The following is a 16,956-nucleotide window of genomic DNA, read 5'->3' as shown; positions in this document are numbered from 1 at the left end:
ATCCGCTAACCTGTGGACAGAGGATGACTTCTTAATTTTGGACAACCCCTTTAGTGACAAGAATTCTTATTTGCTTTTAATTGCTATTAATGCACCGCATACAATAAAGGGAGGTCAGGATTATGCTGTAGGGGTAGACTTTGTATATCGTGGCACGCTTTTTGAAACTTTAATCATTCCTCTATCCCGTGGCCAGATACCATCCAGCACTTCTCTGACAGTAAGCACATCGTGGTGTATCACAAGGGGCGCTTCTTCAGGGTCTGGGTTTACTATAGCGGACGCCTGCTGAACCCCAAGGAACTGGAGGTCCAATTCCAGAACATTTTGGACGACACAAGCCCTCCGCAGCCGGGAGAAGAGAAACTGGCTGCTCTAACAGCTGGAGAGAGGTGAGGGCTCCTTACTGTGGAGGAACATACTCCTTGCATCTTATTTGTCACATTCCATGTTCATTCATTTTGATCTTCTCTCTTCAAGGACGACTTGGGCCAAAACTCGCAAGTCTTATTTCCGTAGCGGGAAGAACTTGCAGGCTCTGGACCTTGTGGAGAAAGCCGCTTTCTTTATGACTTTAGATGACAGCGAGCAGGGGCTCCGCACAGAAGACCCAGTAAACTCTTTGGATGCTTATGCCAAATCTCTACTACATGGGAAATGCTACGACAGGTGGGAAATAAACTTCTTTATCTCATCCTGAGGGGGGAGAGGGACAAATGTCTCACCGGTTCTCTAGGGCACTACATTTAGGTTGCTACATGGACACTGATGTGCAATATTTTATGTGGCTACCTATACCCAGAGGTTATATTTACACATGCCATGCATGGATTTACTTCACCCATGTGTGGACCATCCTCATATTGGAAGACTTGGACTGACTGGTTTTACCGTGTCAGGAGACGCTCTGGCCGTTGTCCCGTGTCAGGAGACGCTCTGGCCGTTGTCCCGTGTCAGGAGACGCTCTGGCCGTTGTCCCGTGTCAGTAGACGCTCTGGCCGTTGTCCCGTGTCGGGAGACGCTCTGGCCGTTGTCCCGTGTCGGGAGACGCTCTGGCCGTTGTCCCGTGTCGGGAGACGCTCTGGCCGTTGTCCCGTGTCGGGAGACGCTCTGGCCGTTGTCCCGTGTCGGGAGACGCTCTGGCCGTTGTCCCGTGTCGGGAGACGCTCTGGCCGTTGTCCCGTGTCGGGAGACGCTCTGGCCGTTGTCCCGTGTCGGGAGACGCTCTGGCCGTTGTCCCGTGTCGGGAGACGCTCTGGCCGTTGTCCCGTGTCGGGAGACGCTCTGGCCGTTGTCCCGTGTCGGGAGACGCTCTGGCCGTTGTCCCGTGTCGGGAGACGCTCTGGCCGTTGTCCCGTGTCGGGAGACGCTCTGGCCGTTGTCCCGTGTCGGGAGACGCTCTGGCCGTTGTCCCGTGTCGGGAGACGCTCTGGCCGTTGTCCCGTGTCGGGAGACGCTCTGGCCGTTGTCCCGTGTCGGGAGACGCTCTGGCCGTTGTCCCGTGTCGGGAGACGCTCTGGCCGTTGTCCCGTGTCGGGAGACGCTCTGGCCGTTGTCCCGTGTCGGGAGACGCTCTGGCCGTTGTCCCGTGTCGGGAGACGCTCTGGCCGTTGTCCCGTGTCGGGAGACGCTCTGGCCGTTGTCCCGTGTCGGGAGACGCTCTGGCCGTTGTCCCGTGTCGGGAGACGCTCTGGCCGTTGTCCCGTGTCGGGAGACGCTCTGGCCGTTGTCCCGTGTCGGGAGACGCTCTGGCCGTTGTCCCGTGTCGGTAGACGCTCTGGCCGTTGTCCCGTGTCGGTAGACGCTCTGGCCGTTGTCCCGTGTCGGTAGACGCTCTGGCCGTTGTCCCGTGTCGGTAGACGCTCTGGCCGTTGTCCCGTGTCGGTAGACGCTCTGGCCGTTGTCCCGTGTCGGGAGACGCTCTGGCCGTTGTCCCGTGTCGGGAGACGCTCTGGCCGTTGTCCCGTGTCGGGAGACGCTCTGGCCGTTGTCCCGTGTCGGGAGACGCTCTGGCCGTTGTCCCGTGTCGGGAGACGCTCTGGCCGTTGTCCCGTGTCGGGAGACGCTCTGGCCGTTGTCCCGTGTCGGGAGACGCTCTGGCCGTTGTCCCGTGTCGGGAGACGCTCTGGCCGTTGTCCCGTGTCAGGAGACGCTATAGTCAGACCAGGTCTTTTGATCTGAGCACTGTCCATGTTTCTCAGACTTAAGCTAATTCAGGCTAGTTTATCACTGTACTAAAATGTTTCTACGCTTGGCAAAACATGACAACTTTTACATCCTTACAATTTTCAATATAAACGTTCCCTGTAAGTGACATACACGATTTGTTCTGTTTTTGTACCCCGTCAGATGGTTTGATAAGTCATTTTCATTTATCATATTCCAAAACGGAAAAGTGGGATTGAACGCCGAGCATTCCTGGGCAGATGCACCCATCATTGGACATATGTGGGAGGTAAGAGCAAGGGACTGTTTAAAAATGAATCCTTAATTATTAATCCCATTTCCCAGTCCTCCAGCTAGTAGCACCAGATTTTACAATGCAAGACCTATACGTTATTGCATTGGCTTTGGAACTTATGGGACTGGTGTTTTTACTATGAAAATCCATGCATGACTTTTTTTTTTTTTTTTTATTTACTACAAATTCATGGTGGCCATGTCTAATATTGGCGTGCCACCATGAATTTCGAGCTTAGGGCCAGCTGATAATATACAGCTAGCCCTAACCCCATTATTACCCAGCGAGCCACCCGGCTCCAGGGCAGCTGAAAGAGTTGGATACAGCGCCAGAAGATGGTGCTTCTATGAAAGCGCCATTTTCATATGCAGTTCGCAGCGGGGGTGCCCAGAAAGTTTGGGCAGCCTGTGCTGCGGATTCCAATCCCCAGCTGCCTAGTTGTACAGGCTGGACTCAAAAATTGGGCGAAGCCCACGTCATTTTTGTTAATTTTTTCTTTTTTTAATTATTTCATGAAATTCATGAAGTAATTAAAAAAAAAGGTTTCCCTATAGTTTTTTGTTCCCATCCAGGTACAAATAGGCAGCTGTGGGTTGGGGGCAGCCCGTACCTGCCTGCTGTACCTGGCTAGCATACAAAAATATGGCGAAGCCCACGTCATTTTTTTTGGGGGGGGGCAAAAAAACCCTCCTGCATACAGTCCTGGATGGAACATGCTGAGCCTTGTAGTTCTGCAGCTGCTGTCTGCTCTCCTGCATACACTAGTGGAAGAAGTATGCTGAGCCTTGTAGTTCTGCTCCCCCTGCCTCTCCCTCCTGCATACAGTCCTGGATGGAGGATGTTGAGCCTTGTAGTTCTGCAGCTGCTGTCTGCTCTCCTGCATTCAATAGTTTAGAATAAAGAACATATTGAAGATGGAAATTACATCATTTTTTTTTTCTTTTTCGACAATCTTTAATGGCATTGTTCACTGATTAAAAAAAATGCATAAAAACACAGTGAACAAAAACGCAGCAAAACGCGGTAAAAACTTTTTGCGGCAAAAAACGCACAAACGCAGCGGCAAAAAAACGCAGTGTGCGCACGTAGCCTTAAGGCCCCGTCACACACAGAGATAAATCTTTGGCAGATCTGTGGTTGCAGTGAAATCATGGACATATTGTTCCAATTGTACACAGCCGCAAACCTGGCACTGATTGTCCACAATTTCACTGCAACCACAGATCTGCCGCAGATTTATCTGTGTGTGAGACAGGGCCTTTACACTGACCCTTGAAGCCTGCAGGGTGAAGACTATCTGGAGCCCGCGTTGTGTCCATATTACAGACACACAGAAAACACCATTAATTTTTCCATAGGGAACAGCGCCACCTAGTGGCCATATGTTGAAATACATAGAACGTTTGAAATGTAGCCGCTTTTATCACTTTCTTCCCTCCTTATTTTGCCTCCCAGTCAATGTTGGCCACAGATTGCTTCCAGCTTGGGTACAACGATGAAGGACACTGCAAGGGGCAAGTGGACGCCACAGTGCCATTACCAAAGAGATTACAATGGGAGATCTCCGATGAGGTGAGTCACTTTTGATAAATCTTTCCCAATAGGATAGAGATTAATTTAAAAAAAACCTCTCTGCGCCCCTGTCTGGGCGCAGTAGCGCTGCTATGGCTGTAGTGACGCCTTCACGTAAGAGTTTAGAAGTAGATTGGTTCAGTCCTTCAAGATTTCTATATTGCCTGCCTTTTTTCAGATTTCTGTTTACACTTTTCTTTTTATCCCTGAACAGTGCCAAGAAATCATCCACGACTCCCTTAAAGTTGCCCAAACTATAGCAGACGACGTTGATTTCCACACGTTCCCCTTCAAAGACTTCGGCAAAGGTTTAATAAAGAAGTGTAAGACCAGCCCCGACGCCTTCATCCAGATTGCTCTGCAGCTTGCACACTACCGGGTGAGGCTCTCCTCGGCCGGGTATCGCATCCCACCACTTGTCGCCTCCATGTACGTAAGAAATAGTCACCTTGCGGCTGGATGGAGCAGATTCAGGAGTTTTGTCAACTCCAGACCCTGCAGGTGCCAACTGTGCAATACAGCCAGCACCAGGAAACCACAACAAGGGCCGCAACCAACTCTGATCACTGCTTTCAATCTGATTTCACGACACAATCATTGTTTTTTTTTTGTGGGACGAATTGTACTATTGAATTAACCATTCAGTCTACCACATATTGTACTGGAAAACAGGAAAAAAGTTCCAAGTGCGGTGAAATTGCAAAAAAAAGTGTAATTCCACAATTGTTTTTAGGAACAGTTTTATTTACCATGTTCAGTATATGATAAAACTGACCTGGCGGAATGATTATTCAGGTCAGTACGTGTTCATAGATACAAAACATGTATAGTTGTTTTCTTTGTCGCTCTATTGGGAGACCCAGACAATTGGGTGTATAGCTACTGCCTCCGGAGGCCACACAAAGTATTACACTTAAAAGTGTAAGGCCCCTCCCCTACTGCCTATACACCCCCCGTGGGATCACGGGCTCCTCAGTTTTCATGCTTTGTGCGAAGGAGGCTGACATCCACGCATAGCTCCACTGTTTAGTCAGCAGCAGCTGCTGACTTTGTCGGATGGAAGAAAAGAGGGCCCATACTAGGGCCCCTAGCATGCTCCCTTGTCACCCCACTTTTGTTGGCGGTGTTTGTTAAGGTTGAGGTACCCATTGCGGGTACGGAGGCTGGAGCCGACATGCTGCTTTCCTTCCCCATCCCCTTAGGGCTCTGGGTGAAGTGGGATCCTATCGGTCTCCAAGCACAGGAGACCGTGCTCCGTCCACAGCCCCTGGGAATCTGCTGGACATGGAGCTGAGTATCGTCAGGGACAGGGCCCTGCTACATTAAGGTACTCTGGGTCCCCGTACAGATCGCGCACACACACCAGCATTGCTGGGTGTGTTAGTGCGCCGGGGACAGCAGCGCGGCGCGCTGGTGCTTTACTCACTGCAGCTTTGCTGAGTGAGTTTCTGTATTAGGAACTGCCGCGCCGGCCGCGGCTGGCGGTTTTTTACACTGCGGCGCGGCTGGGACGTGTGGTGCGCCGGGGACTTCCGCGCTGGCCGTGCTTATACGACGGCCGCGCTTATAAATCGAGTCCCCGGCTTTTGCGGCCTAGTTCCGTTTCGTTCCCGCCCCCAGGCCTGCCAGTCAGGGGAAGGGCGGGACGCTGGTCAGAACGTCAGCGCCGAGGGCTGGAGTCTGCTTAGCATACTCCAACCCCCCTCACTGGGCACAGTGGGACGCTAGTTTCCCGCACTTTGTCTGGGGCACGCCCACGGCCCGCCCCTCTTCACAGGACGCCGGCAGCCATTCCTGTTTGCAGTCTGAGTGGAGAAGGGACACGAGCTCTGGGAGACCCAGGCACGGGATTCTGGCGGTCACACACCCGCTTTTCAGCGGGCGGTAAGCAGCCCTCGAGGGCTCACCCCACTAGTGCCGCAGTGTTCATTTGTACTTTATGCTTGTATGCTATACATTGCATTGTACGGTCGCTATTCTTGGCTATATACCCTCCTAGATTGCTAGACAACAGCATGTCGTCCGCAAAAAGCAAAGGGGCCAAGACACAGGCTTTCTATGCTACTTGTACCGCATGTAAGGCTGTTCTACCGGCAGGTGCCACTGACCCCCATTGTGTGCAATGTTCGGCCCCTGTAGCACTTGCTCAGCCGGGGCCTCTGCTAGAGGTGGCCCAAGGAGAACCACCTGTGAACACTGTCCAGGTGACAGGGACGGAGTTTGCAGTTTTTGCTGATAAACTGTCGGTGACTATGTCTAAAATCCTTGAGACTTTGCAGTCCAGACCGGTAACTCAGACCATGGGCACTGTTGATTCAAGGCTCCCTGGTTCCCCTCTTTTGGAACACATCCGTGCTCCGGGGGGGTCCCATGCATCCCGGGGTGGTGGCTCTGACACGGACGACAGTCCCAGACAGCCTAAGCGAGCTCGCTATGAGCGACCCTCGACTTCATCACACTGGTCAGGGTCCCAGCAGGAAGGCTCTCTGTTTGATGAGACAGAGGTTGCTGATCAGGATTCTGATCCTGAGACCGCTCTCAATCTGGATACACCTGATGGGGACGCAATGGTGAATGATCTCATAGCGTCCATCAATAAAATGTTGGATATTTCTCCCACAGCTCCTCCAGTGGAGGAGTCAGCTTCACAGCAGGAGAAATTCCATTTCAGGTATCCTAAGCGTAAATTGAGTACTTTTCTGGACCACTCTGACTTTAGAGAGTCAGTCCAGAAACACCACGCTTATCCAGATAAGCGTTTCTCCAAACGTCTTAAGGATACACGTTATCCCTTTCCCCCTGACGTGGTCAAAGGCTGGACCCAGTGTCCAAAGGTGGATCCCCCAATCTCCAGGCTTGCGGCTAGATCCATAGTTGCAGTGGAAGATGGGGCTTCACTTAAAGATGCTACTGACAGACAGATGGAGCTCTGGTTGAAATCCATCTATGAAGCTATCGGCGCGTCGTTTGCTCCAGCATTCGCAGCCGTATGGGCACTCCAAGCTATTTCAGCTGGTTTGGCGCAGATTGACACTGTCACACGTACATCTGTTCCGCAAGTAGCGTCCTTAACCTCTCAAATGTCTGCATTTGCATCTTACGCTATTAATGCTGTCCTGGACTCTACAGGCCGTACGGCAGTGGCTTCCGCCAACTCCGTGGTTTTACGCAGAGCATTGTGGTTAAGGGAATGGAAGGCAGATTCTGCTTCCAAGAAGTGCTTAACCAGTTTGCCTTTTTCTGGTGACAGACTGTTTGGTGAGAGATTGGATGAAATCATTAAACAGTCCAAGGGTAAGGATTCATCCTTACCTCAGCCCAGACCAAATAAACCCCAACAGAGGAAGGGACAGTCGAGGTTTCGGTCCTTTCGAGGCTCGGGCAGGTCCCAATTCTCCTCGTCCAAAAGGACTCAAAAGGATCAGAGGAGCTCAGATTCTTGGCGGGCCCAGTCACGCCCAAAGAAAGCAGCCGGAGGAACCGCTACCAAAGCGGCTTCCTCATGACTTTCGGCCTCCTCTCTCCGCATCCTCGGTCGGTGGCAGGCTATCCCGCTTTGGCGACATTTGGCTGCCACATGTCAAAGACCGTTGGGTGAGAGACATTCTGTCTCACGGGTACAGGATAGAGTTCAGTTCTCGTCCTCCAACTCGATTCTTCAGAACTTCTCCGCCTCCCGGCCGAGCCAATGCTCTTCTGCAGGCGGTGTGCTCTTTAAAGGCAGAAGGAGTGGTGATCCCTGTTCCTCTTCAGGAGCAAGGTCACGGTTTTTACTCCAATTTGTTTGTGGTGCCAAAAAAGGACGGGTCTTTCCGTCCTGTTCTGGACCTAAAACTGCTCAACAAGCATGTGAAAACCAGGCGGTTCCGGATGGAATCCCTCCGCTCCGTCATCGCCTCAATGTCTCAAGGAGATTTCCTAGCATCAATAGACATCAAAGATGCTTATCTCCACGTGCCGATTGCTCCAGAACACCAGCGTTTTCTACGCTTCGTTATAGGAGACGAACACCTTCAGTTCGTAGCCCTGCCTTTCGGTCTGGCGACAGCCCCAAGGGTCTTCACCAAGGTCATGGCAGCAGTAGTAGCAGTCCTGCACTCTCAGGGTCACTCTGTGATCCCTTACTTGGACGATCTACTTGTCAAGGCACCCTCTCAAGAGGCATGCCAACACAGCCTGAACGTTGCGCTGGAGACTCTCCAGAGTTTCGGGTGGATCATCAACTTTTCAAAGTCAAATCTGACCCCAACCCAATCGATAACATACCTTGGCATGGAGTTTCATACTCTATCAGCGATAGTGATGCTTCCGCTGGACAAACAGCGTTCACTACAGACAGGGGTGCAATCTCTCCTTCAGGGCGGGTCGCATCCCTTGAGACGCCTCATGCACTTCCTGGGGAAGATGGTAGCAGCAATGGAGGCAGTCCCTTTCGCGCAGTTTCATCTGCGTCCATTACAATGGGACATTCTCCGCCAATGGGACGGAAAGTCGAAGTCCCTGGACAGGAACGTCTCCCTTTCTCAGGCGGCCAAGGATTCTCTTCAGTGGTGGCTTCTTCCCACCTCATTGTCAATAGGAAAGTCTTTCCTACCCCCATCCTGGGCGGTGGTCACAACGGACGCGAGTCTATCAGGGTGGGGAGCAGTTTTTCTCCACCACAGGGCTCAAGGTACGTGGACTCAGCAAGAGTCCACCCTTCAGGTCAATGTTCTGGAAATCAGAGCAGTGTATCTTGCCCTACAAGCCTTCCAGCAGTGGCTAGAAGGCAAGCAGATCCGAATTCAGTCGGACAACTCCACAGCGGTGGCATACCTCAACCACCAAGGAGGGACACGCAGTCGACAAGCCTTCCAGGAAGTCCGGCGGATTCTGACGTGGGTGGAAGACACGGCATCCACCATATCCGCAGTTCACATCCCGGGCGTAGAAAACTGGGAAGCAGACTTCCTCAGTCGCCAGGGTATGGACGCAGGGGAATGGTCTCTTCACCCGGACGTTTTTCAGGAAATTTGTCGCCGCTGGGGGAGGCCGGACGTCGACCTAATGGCGTCCCGGCACAACAACAAGGTCCCGGCCTTCATGGCACGGTCTCACGATCTCAGAGCTCTGGCGGCGGACGCCTTAGTTCAAGATTGGTCGCAGTTCCGGCTGCCTTATGTGTTCCCACCTCTGGCGCTGTTGCCCAGAGTGCTACGCAAGATCAGGTCCGACTGCCGCCGCGCCATCCTCGTCGCTCCAGACTGGCCAAGGAGGTCGTGGTACCCGGATCTGTGGCATCTCACGGTAGGACAACCGTGGGCAATACCAGACCGGCCAGACTTGCTGTCTCAAGGGCCGTTTTTCCATCAGAATTCTGCGGCCCTGAGCCTGACTGTGTGGCCATTGAGTCCTGGATCCTAGCGTCTTCAGGACTATCTCAAGAGGTCATTGCCACCATGAGACAGGCTAGGAAACTATCCTCTGCCAAGATCTACCACAGGACGTGGAAGATATTCTTAACTTGGTGCTCTGCTCAGGAAGTTTCTCCCTGGCCATTTGCTTTGCCTACCTTTCTTTCCTTCCTGCAATCCGGGTTGGAAAAAGGTCTGTCGCTCGGCTCCCTTAAGGGACAAGTCTCTGCGCTATCTGTATTTTTTCAGAAGCGCCTAGCACGACTTCCTCAGGTACGCACGTTCCTGCAAGGGGTTTGTCATATCGTCCCTCCTTACAAGCGGCCGTTAGAGCCCTGGGATCTGAACAGGGTTCTAATTGCTCTCCAGAAGCCGCCTTTCGAGCCTTTGAGGGATGTTTCCCTGTCTCGCCTTTCACAGAAAGTGGCCTTTCTAGTAGCGGTCACGTCTCTTCGGAGAGTGTCCGAGCTAGCAGCGCTGTCATGCAAATCTCCCTTCCTGGTGTTTCACCAGGACAAGGTGGTTCTGCGCCCGATTCCGGAGTTTCTCCCTAAGGTGGTATCCCCCTTTCATCTCAATCAGGATATCTCCTTACCTTCTTTGTGTCCTCGTCCAGTTCACCAATGTGAAAAGGATTTGCATTTGTTGGATCTGGTGAGAGCACTCAGAATCTACATTTCCCGCACGGCACCTCTGCGCCGCTCGGATGCACTCTTTGTCCTTGTCGCCGGCCAGCGTAAAGGGTTGCAGGCTTCCAAATCCACCCTGGCTCGGTGGATCAAAGAACCAATTCTTGAAGGCTACCGTTCTGCGGGGCTTCCGGTTCCATCAGGGCTGAAGGCCCATTCTACCAGAGCCGTGGGTGCGTCCTGGGCATTACGGCACCAGGCTACGGCTCAGCAAGTGTGCCAGGCGGCTACCTGGTCGAGTCTGCACACTTTTACCAAGCATTATCAGGTGCATACCTATGCTTCGGCGGACGCCAGCCTAGGTAGACAAGTCCTTCAGGCGGCGATTGCTCACCTGTAGAAAAGGGCCGTTTTTATGGCCCTATCACGAGGTATTATTTTACCCACCCAGGGATTGCTTTTGGACGTCCCAATTGTCTGGGTCTCCCAATAGAGCGACAAAGAAGAAGGGAATTTTGTTTACTTACCGTAAATTCCTTGTCTTCTAGCTCTAATTGGGAGACCCAGCACCCGCCCCTGTTTTTTTGTATACACATGTTGTTCATGTTGAATGGTTTCAGTTCTCCGATATTCCTTCGGATTGAATTTGCTTAAACCAGTTTATTGGCTTTCCTCCTTCTTGCTTTTGCACTAAAACTGAGGAGCCCGTGATCCCACGGGGGGTGTATAGGCAGTAGGGGAGGGGCCTTACACTTTTAAGTGTAATACTTTGTGTGGCCTCCGGAGGCAGAAGCTATACACCCAATTGTCTGGGTCTCCCAATTAGAGCTAGAAGAAAAGGAATTTACGGTAAGTAAACAAAATTCCCTTCTTTTTTTATTATTATTATTATTATTATTTTATTTTTATTTTTTTTTTTTAAAGGAGTGGTGTAAAAAAAATCAGAATTTGTCAAATATTTTGCTTTCGGCGGCATTTTCCGAGACCTATAACATTTTATTTCTCAGGATATGAGTCTATGTGACGGCTTATATTTTTTCCTCCTAAGCTGATGTTTTTTGGGGTGATGCGATGTTTTGATCTTCTCCTATTGTATTTTAGTGCAGTGCCATAATTCTGGCATTTTTAAAGGTGGTTTTTTTTTTTGTTTTTTTTTTCATTACGCCATTTACCCATTTGATTTATTTTGTATGTTGATAGAGCGGACATTTCTAAATTCAGCAATACCAAATATTTTTTTTTTTTTTTTTTAGTATTTTTTTTTTTAATTTTTACTTTCAGTGGGGCAAAAGGGGGGTGATTTTAACTTTTGGGTTTTTTGGTGTTTTTGGGTTTTTTTTGCTTTTTTTCCATATTTTTTAAAACTTTTTTATTTACTGTATTTACTAGTCCCCCTAGGGACTTGACACTGCAGTCGTCTGATCGCTTGTGCATCATCGTCAGCACCGCTCTGTACAGCACAAATGATGACTTCCTAAGGATGCCGCTTGCAGCTGGAGTTCACAGGAGGATTGTAATGACAGGCACAGGGGTCCTCGGCTGACCTCCAGCAGGCATGACAACCCATTGGCACCCCACAATCATGTCTCAGGGCTGCCGATGAGAGCGGGGAATGACACGCTCCCCTCCGGTGCATGTTAAATCCTGCTGTCCGAGATTGACAGCAGAATTTAGCAGGTCCACTGATCCACCTGTGGCTGTTGAAGAAAGATGATGGCTGATCAGCAAGGAAAGATGCAGGCTCAGCGTATGACCCACATCAAAGGCAGGGACACTACCTTTGATGTAACTGTGCGTCATCATTCGTGAAGGGGTTAAAGGGCTAGTAAGCTTACATTCACCAGTGCTAACGGCAGCTTACTGCTATACATTTTAATGTCCGGTTTGCTTTGTATACATTCATCACTTATACATCAACTTTTTTGTTTTTCTTTAGGATAAAGGAAAATTCTGTCTAACATATGAAGCTTCCATGACGAGACTTTTCAGAGAAGGAAGAACAGAAACCGTACGATCATGTACCGTAGAGTCCTCGAACTTCGTCAAGGCCATGATGGAGCCGTCAAAAACGGTGAGTATACAAAAAATGGCATCTACGTTGTAAGTGCTGGGAAACCTCCCTGTGCATTAGCCAAAAGTATTCATAGGTCCACTTTCATCCAATGGAGGCCAGGAGAGTGTCCATTTTTGCCTCCTTTGGGGCAGCATACCTTGGTAGCTTTCTTTCCACCTGTATGGAATGCTATAATGGGCAAGGTAAGTTAGTGATACATTTCCCTTGCTGACGATACTTCCCGTGCTGTCGAAGAGGAGAACCAGGAATTCATAATCCGGAGCAACAAAAGGGCTAGGTACGTCCACAATGGTGTTAAAACCAGCTTTAATGGGGTCACACCAGGGAGCGCCTCTTCGACTGACCACTAACGTGACTGATGGACTAAGACAAGCTAATCGATTCACACCAACTCCGTAATCTGCTCCTTCAGCAACATGTGAGCTGACCATATGAAACCTTTCCAGGGTGGTGGTAACGTGATCCGTGGGACATTTAGTCCTATTCGAGCACATGGTGACCACAGCTTGACATGCCACTATGGATCTCACAGCCAATCTCAATTTTGCACCTCTCCCGCAGAATGAAGAGAGGCTGAAACTTTTTAGATCGGCCGCAGAGAAGCACCAGTTGCTCTACAGAGACTCGATGACCGGAGCCGGGATCGATCGCCATCTCTTCTGTCTCTACGTGGTTTCTAAGTACCTTGGTGTGGACTCCCCGTTCCTGAAGGAGGTATGTAGCACTGACACGTGGAGGCTGACTAGTCTGGTGGCTGCATTTACAGGCCAGTAAGTGATTTGTAATGTCAATCACCTCCTAGGTCCTCTCTGAGCCCTGGCGCCTCTCCACCAGCCAGACGCCGATTCAGCAGGTGGAGCTGTTTGATTTAGTCAATCACCCAGAATACGTCTCATGTGGTGGCGGCTTTGGACCTGTAAGTAAATTCATATATATTAGTATTCAATAAAGTAGAAGTAACAAAAGGACAATAAATGCTTCTTAATGGCACACTGGAGTCGTTTGATGTTGATCCACTATGGGTTAAACAGATCTTTAGTGCCCCCTTAGGATTTAGGGCCTGGCTTTGACTGCATCTCCTCCACCCACTATAGTTACGCCTCTGATTTTACAGCTCTGGGCTTTCACTAATAACAGGTGCGCAGGAGACCTTGACCATTAGGACAAACTGTTGAGAAAAGTTTTCCATTATTCTCTATGTACTGCTAAGTTTACCCCCAAAATAAAGCAGACACCCCCTAAAAGAATCGCACTTACCAGACCCCAAACAATCAGAGTTGGTAAGTGAATGGGCTCTCACATACAAATGTGCATCACTGTCAGGTTCTACAGAAGTTGTCTCCCCCTGATAACTAAAAGTAGTATCCCTCGCGCTGAGTGATACTGGTACCAGATCTGTGTGTGAGAGTTGCAGTGCAATGTAGCTGGAATGGCAAGGGACCTGACAGCGATGCAGATCTCTGTGGGAGAGCCTATCCACCACTAGACATTAGCCAACTGTGATTGTTTGTTTGGGGTCTGGTGAGTGCAATTATTATTATTATTATTAATAATAATAATAATAATAATAATATTATTCTTATTATTTATTTATTTATTTATTTATTTTTTTTGGGTGGGGGTGGCAGGATGAGGTGATGTCTGCTTTCTTTTGGCTGTGTATGCTTTCATTGATGATGAGGCCTGCTGTATTCTTTAACTTTTTAGCTGCTTGGATGTTTCCATACAAAACTGCAAGTAGGGCTTATTTTTTGAGTAGGGCTTCTATTTTATGCATACTCAAAAAGCACCGATAATCGTACTAGGGCTTATTTTTGGGGAAACAGGGTGGTAGATTGAAAAACCCAAGGTCTTGTCTGCAGAGGTTTCCATGTTTGTAAAGATGGCTGGGAGGAAATGGGGATATATTCTGATCTATTAAGCCATATTCCTGTAGCCGACATCTTGTCAACAGGGCCGGCGTTAGCACCCGGCAAACCCGGTCAAATGCCGGGGCCCTGAGCTGCCGAGGGGGCCCACTCGCGGTGGCAGGAGTGGCGCACCGCTACTCAGAGGGGCCCGGTGGCCGCACTGTCACCGCCCCCTCCCCCCGCCGAGGATCGCGCTTTCAATTGTATCGGCATCGCAGGTGCCCATACAATTGAGAGCAATGATGAGAGTGACGGAGCGGGGCGCTGCCTCTCTTATCATTCTCCCCACTGTGACTGTCGGCGTTCTGACAGCTCTGCAGCAGAGCGCGGTGACGTCATCACTGCGCGCCTGCAGAGAGGTCAGAGCGAGCGACAGCAATGGACGCGCCGAGGAGACTGGATCAGCGGGCGAACGAGGAGAAGTGAGTATTAATCACTATGCAACATGAGGGTGCCTACTGTTACTGGTTCTGCACTGTGCTGTGCTGTATACAGGCTGTGCTATATACAAGGTGTATACTACATGAGGGAGGGTGCTTACTGCTACTGGCTCTGCACTGTGCTGTATACATTGCTGTGCTATATACAAGGTGTATACTACATGAGGGAGGGTGCCTACTGCTACTGGCTCTGCACTGTGCTGTATACATTGCTGTGCTATATACAAGGTGTATACTACATTAGGGAGGGTGCTTACTGCTACTGGCTCTGCACTGTGCTGTATACATTGCTGTGCTATATACAAGGTGTATACTACATGAGGGAGGGTGCCTACTGCTACTGGCTCTGCACTGTGCTGTATACAGGCTGTGCTATATACAAGCTGTACACTACATGAGGGTGCCTACTGCTATCTAGCTCTGCACACTGTTCTATATACAGGCTGTCCTATATACAGGCTGTATACTACATGAAGGTGCCTAATGCTATCTGGGTGTGCATTGTGCTATATGCGGGCTGTAGTCTACATGAAGGTGCCTAATGCTATATGGGTCTGCATTGTGCTATATGGGGGCTGCATAGTGCATATGGGGGCTACATAATACTATATGGAAGACTATGGGGGCCTCATAACACTATATGGAGGAATATGGGGGCTGCATACTACTTTACCCCTCAGAGCTGTATGTCCCCCCCCACCCCAGTGCTGTATACCCCCTCAGAGCTGTATGCCTCCCTACCACAGAGCTGTATACCCCCAGAGTTGTATGTCCACCCCCCCACCCCAGAGCTGTATACCCCCAGAGCTGCATGTCACCCCCCCCTCCCCCCACCTCAGAGATGTTTGTCCCCCCCACCTCAGAGTCACTGCCCTCCTCTAGAGCTGTATGCCCTCATCGCTGTATACCCCTTTCCTCAGTAATATGTAGTCTCACCAGTAATGTGTATGTCTCCTGTGATGTATATACAGCAGTGTTAGTGTGCTCTATGTACGGCCATGTCTGTTAGACAAGCCGGGAGGTGAATGAGGCTGTTGTCGGCTTCCTTATATTAGAAATATATATACAGGATAAATATATAAAAATGTGTGTGTATGATCTATATCTATGTATGTCAGTGTACATGACTGTGTCTAGATATGTCTATTTGTGTTTTTGTGAATTTCTCTTTTAATATATATATATATATATATATGTGTACGTATGCCTGTATGTATATGTATCTGTGCATGTCTAAGGGCTCATGCGCACGTTGTCGAATTTCATGCATTTATGCTGCGTATTGCACTGCAGCGTAAATGCATGTGTCCTGCATCCCCAGCACAATCTATGAAGATCGCATGAAATTGGCAGAAACACTGCATCCATTATGCAGTACTTCTGCAGCGATTTGAAGCACATGTGCTGTCAAATCCCTGCAGAAATTTCTGCAGGGACACGACGCAAAGTGCGCACACAGCCTATGTGTGGATGGGGCCCACTGAGACACTCTCGCCCAGGGCCCACAAAAACATGGAGCCGGCCCTGCTTGTCAAGGTACAACATTGGTATCTCTTGTGTGTGTAACTGGGCCTTAAGGCTTAAGGAGGCTTCTATCAGTATGCTAATTAATTAACTTGAGGAAATTAGATGAGCTATTTAGGCCTGAGAACAGTAAGGGTACCTTCACACTTAGCGATGCAGCAGCGATCCGACCAGCGATCTGACCTGGTCAGGATCGCTGCTGCATCGCTACATGGTCGCTGGTGAGCTGTCAAACAGGCAGATCTCACCAGCGACCAGTGAACAGCCCCCAGCCAGCAGCGACGTGCAAGCGACGCTGCGCTTGCACGGAGCCGGTGTCTGGTAGCTGCGGAGACTGGTAACTAAGGTAAACATCGGGTATGGTTACCCGATGTTTACATTAGTTACCAGCGCACACTGCTTAGCTGTGTGTGCAGGGAGCAGGGAGCCGCGCACACTGAGCGCTGGCTCCTTGCTCTCCTAGCTACAGTACACATCGGGTTAATTAACCCGATGTGTACAGCAGCTACATGTGCAGAGAGCCGGAGCCGGCAGCACAGGCAGCGTGAGAGCTGCAGAGGCTGGTAATTAAGGTAAATATCGGGTAACCACCTTGGTTACCCGATGTTTATCTTGGTTACAAGCTTACCTCAGCTGTCAGACGCCGGCTCCTGCTCCCTGGTCGCTTCATTTGTCGCTCTCTCGCTGTCACACACAGCGATGTGTGTGTGTGTGCGTCACAGTGGGAGAGCGCCTTTGAAGAAAACGAACCAGGGCTGTGTGTAACGAGCAGCGATCTCGCAGCAGGGGCCAGATCGCTGCTCAGTGTCACACACAGCGAGATCGCTAATGAGGTCACTGCTGCGTCACAAAAAGCGTGACTCAGCAGCGATCTCAGCAGCGAGCTCGCTGTGTGTGAAGCACCCCTAAGGGAAAGGAAGACCCAGCAAATGTAAAACTCAAGGTGTCAAAAT

The 16,956-nt window shown here is 50.2% G+C and overlaps 1 protein-coding gene across 5 annotated transcripts in view; it reads left to right on the top strand.

The window, feature by feature from the left end:
• Nucleotides 1-16,956, top strand: part of LOC142256469 (carnitine O-palmitoyltransferase 1, liver isoform-like) — a 111,300-nt gene that overhangs the window by 63,852 nt on the left and 30,492 nt on the right. For all 5 annotated transcript variants that reach the window (XM_075328168.1, XM_075328171.1, XM_075328167.1 and 2 more), the window contains exons 10-17: nt 197-392; nt 481-669; nt 2,350-2,455; nt 3,917-4,033; nt 4,248-4,412; nt 11,992-12,126; nt 12,691-12,843; nt 12,932-13,045. In XM_075328168.1, the coding sequence (XP_075184283.1) occupies nt 197-392; nt 481-669; nt 2,350-2,455; nt 3,917-4,033; nt 4,248-4,412; nt 11,992-12,126; nt 12,691-12,843; nt 12,932-13,045 (1,175 nt within the window). The remainder of the gene's footprint in view (nt 1-196; nt 393-480; nt 670-2,349; nt 2,456-3,916; nt 4,034-4,247; nt 4,413-11,991; nt 12,127-12,690; nt 12,844-12,931; nt 13,046-16,956) is intronic.

This window comes from Anomaloglossus baeobatrachus, chromosome 11 (assembly GCF_048569485.1).
Source record: "Anomaloglossus baeobatrachus isolate aAnoBae1 chromosome 11, aAnoBae1.hap1, whole genome shotgun sequence".
Lineage (NCBI taxonomy): Eukaryota > Metazoa > Chordata > Amphibia > Anura > Aromobatidae > Anomaloglossus > Anomaloglossus baeobatrachus.
The sequence above is the reverse complement of the archived record's forward strand: the minus strand, read 5'-3'. Positions and strand labels throughout refer to the sequence as shown.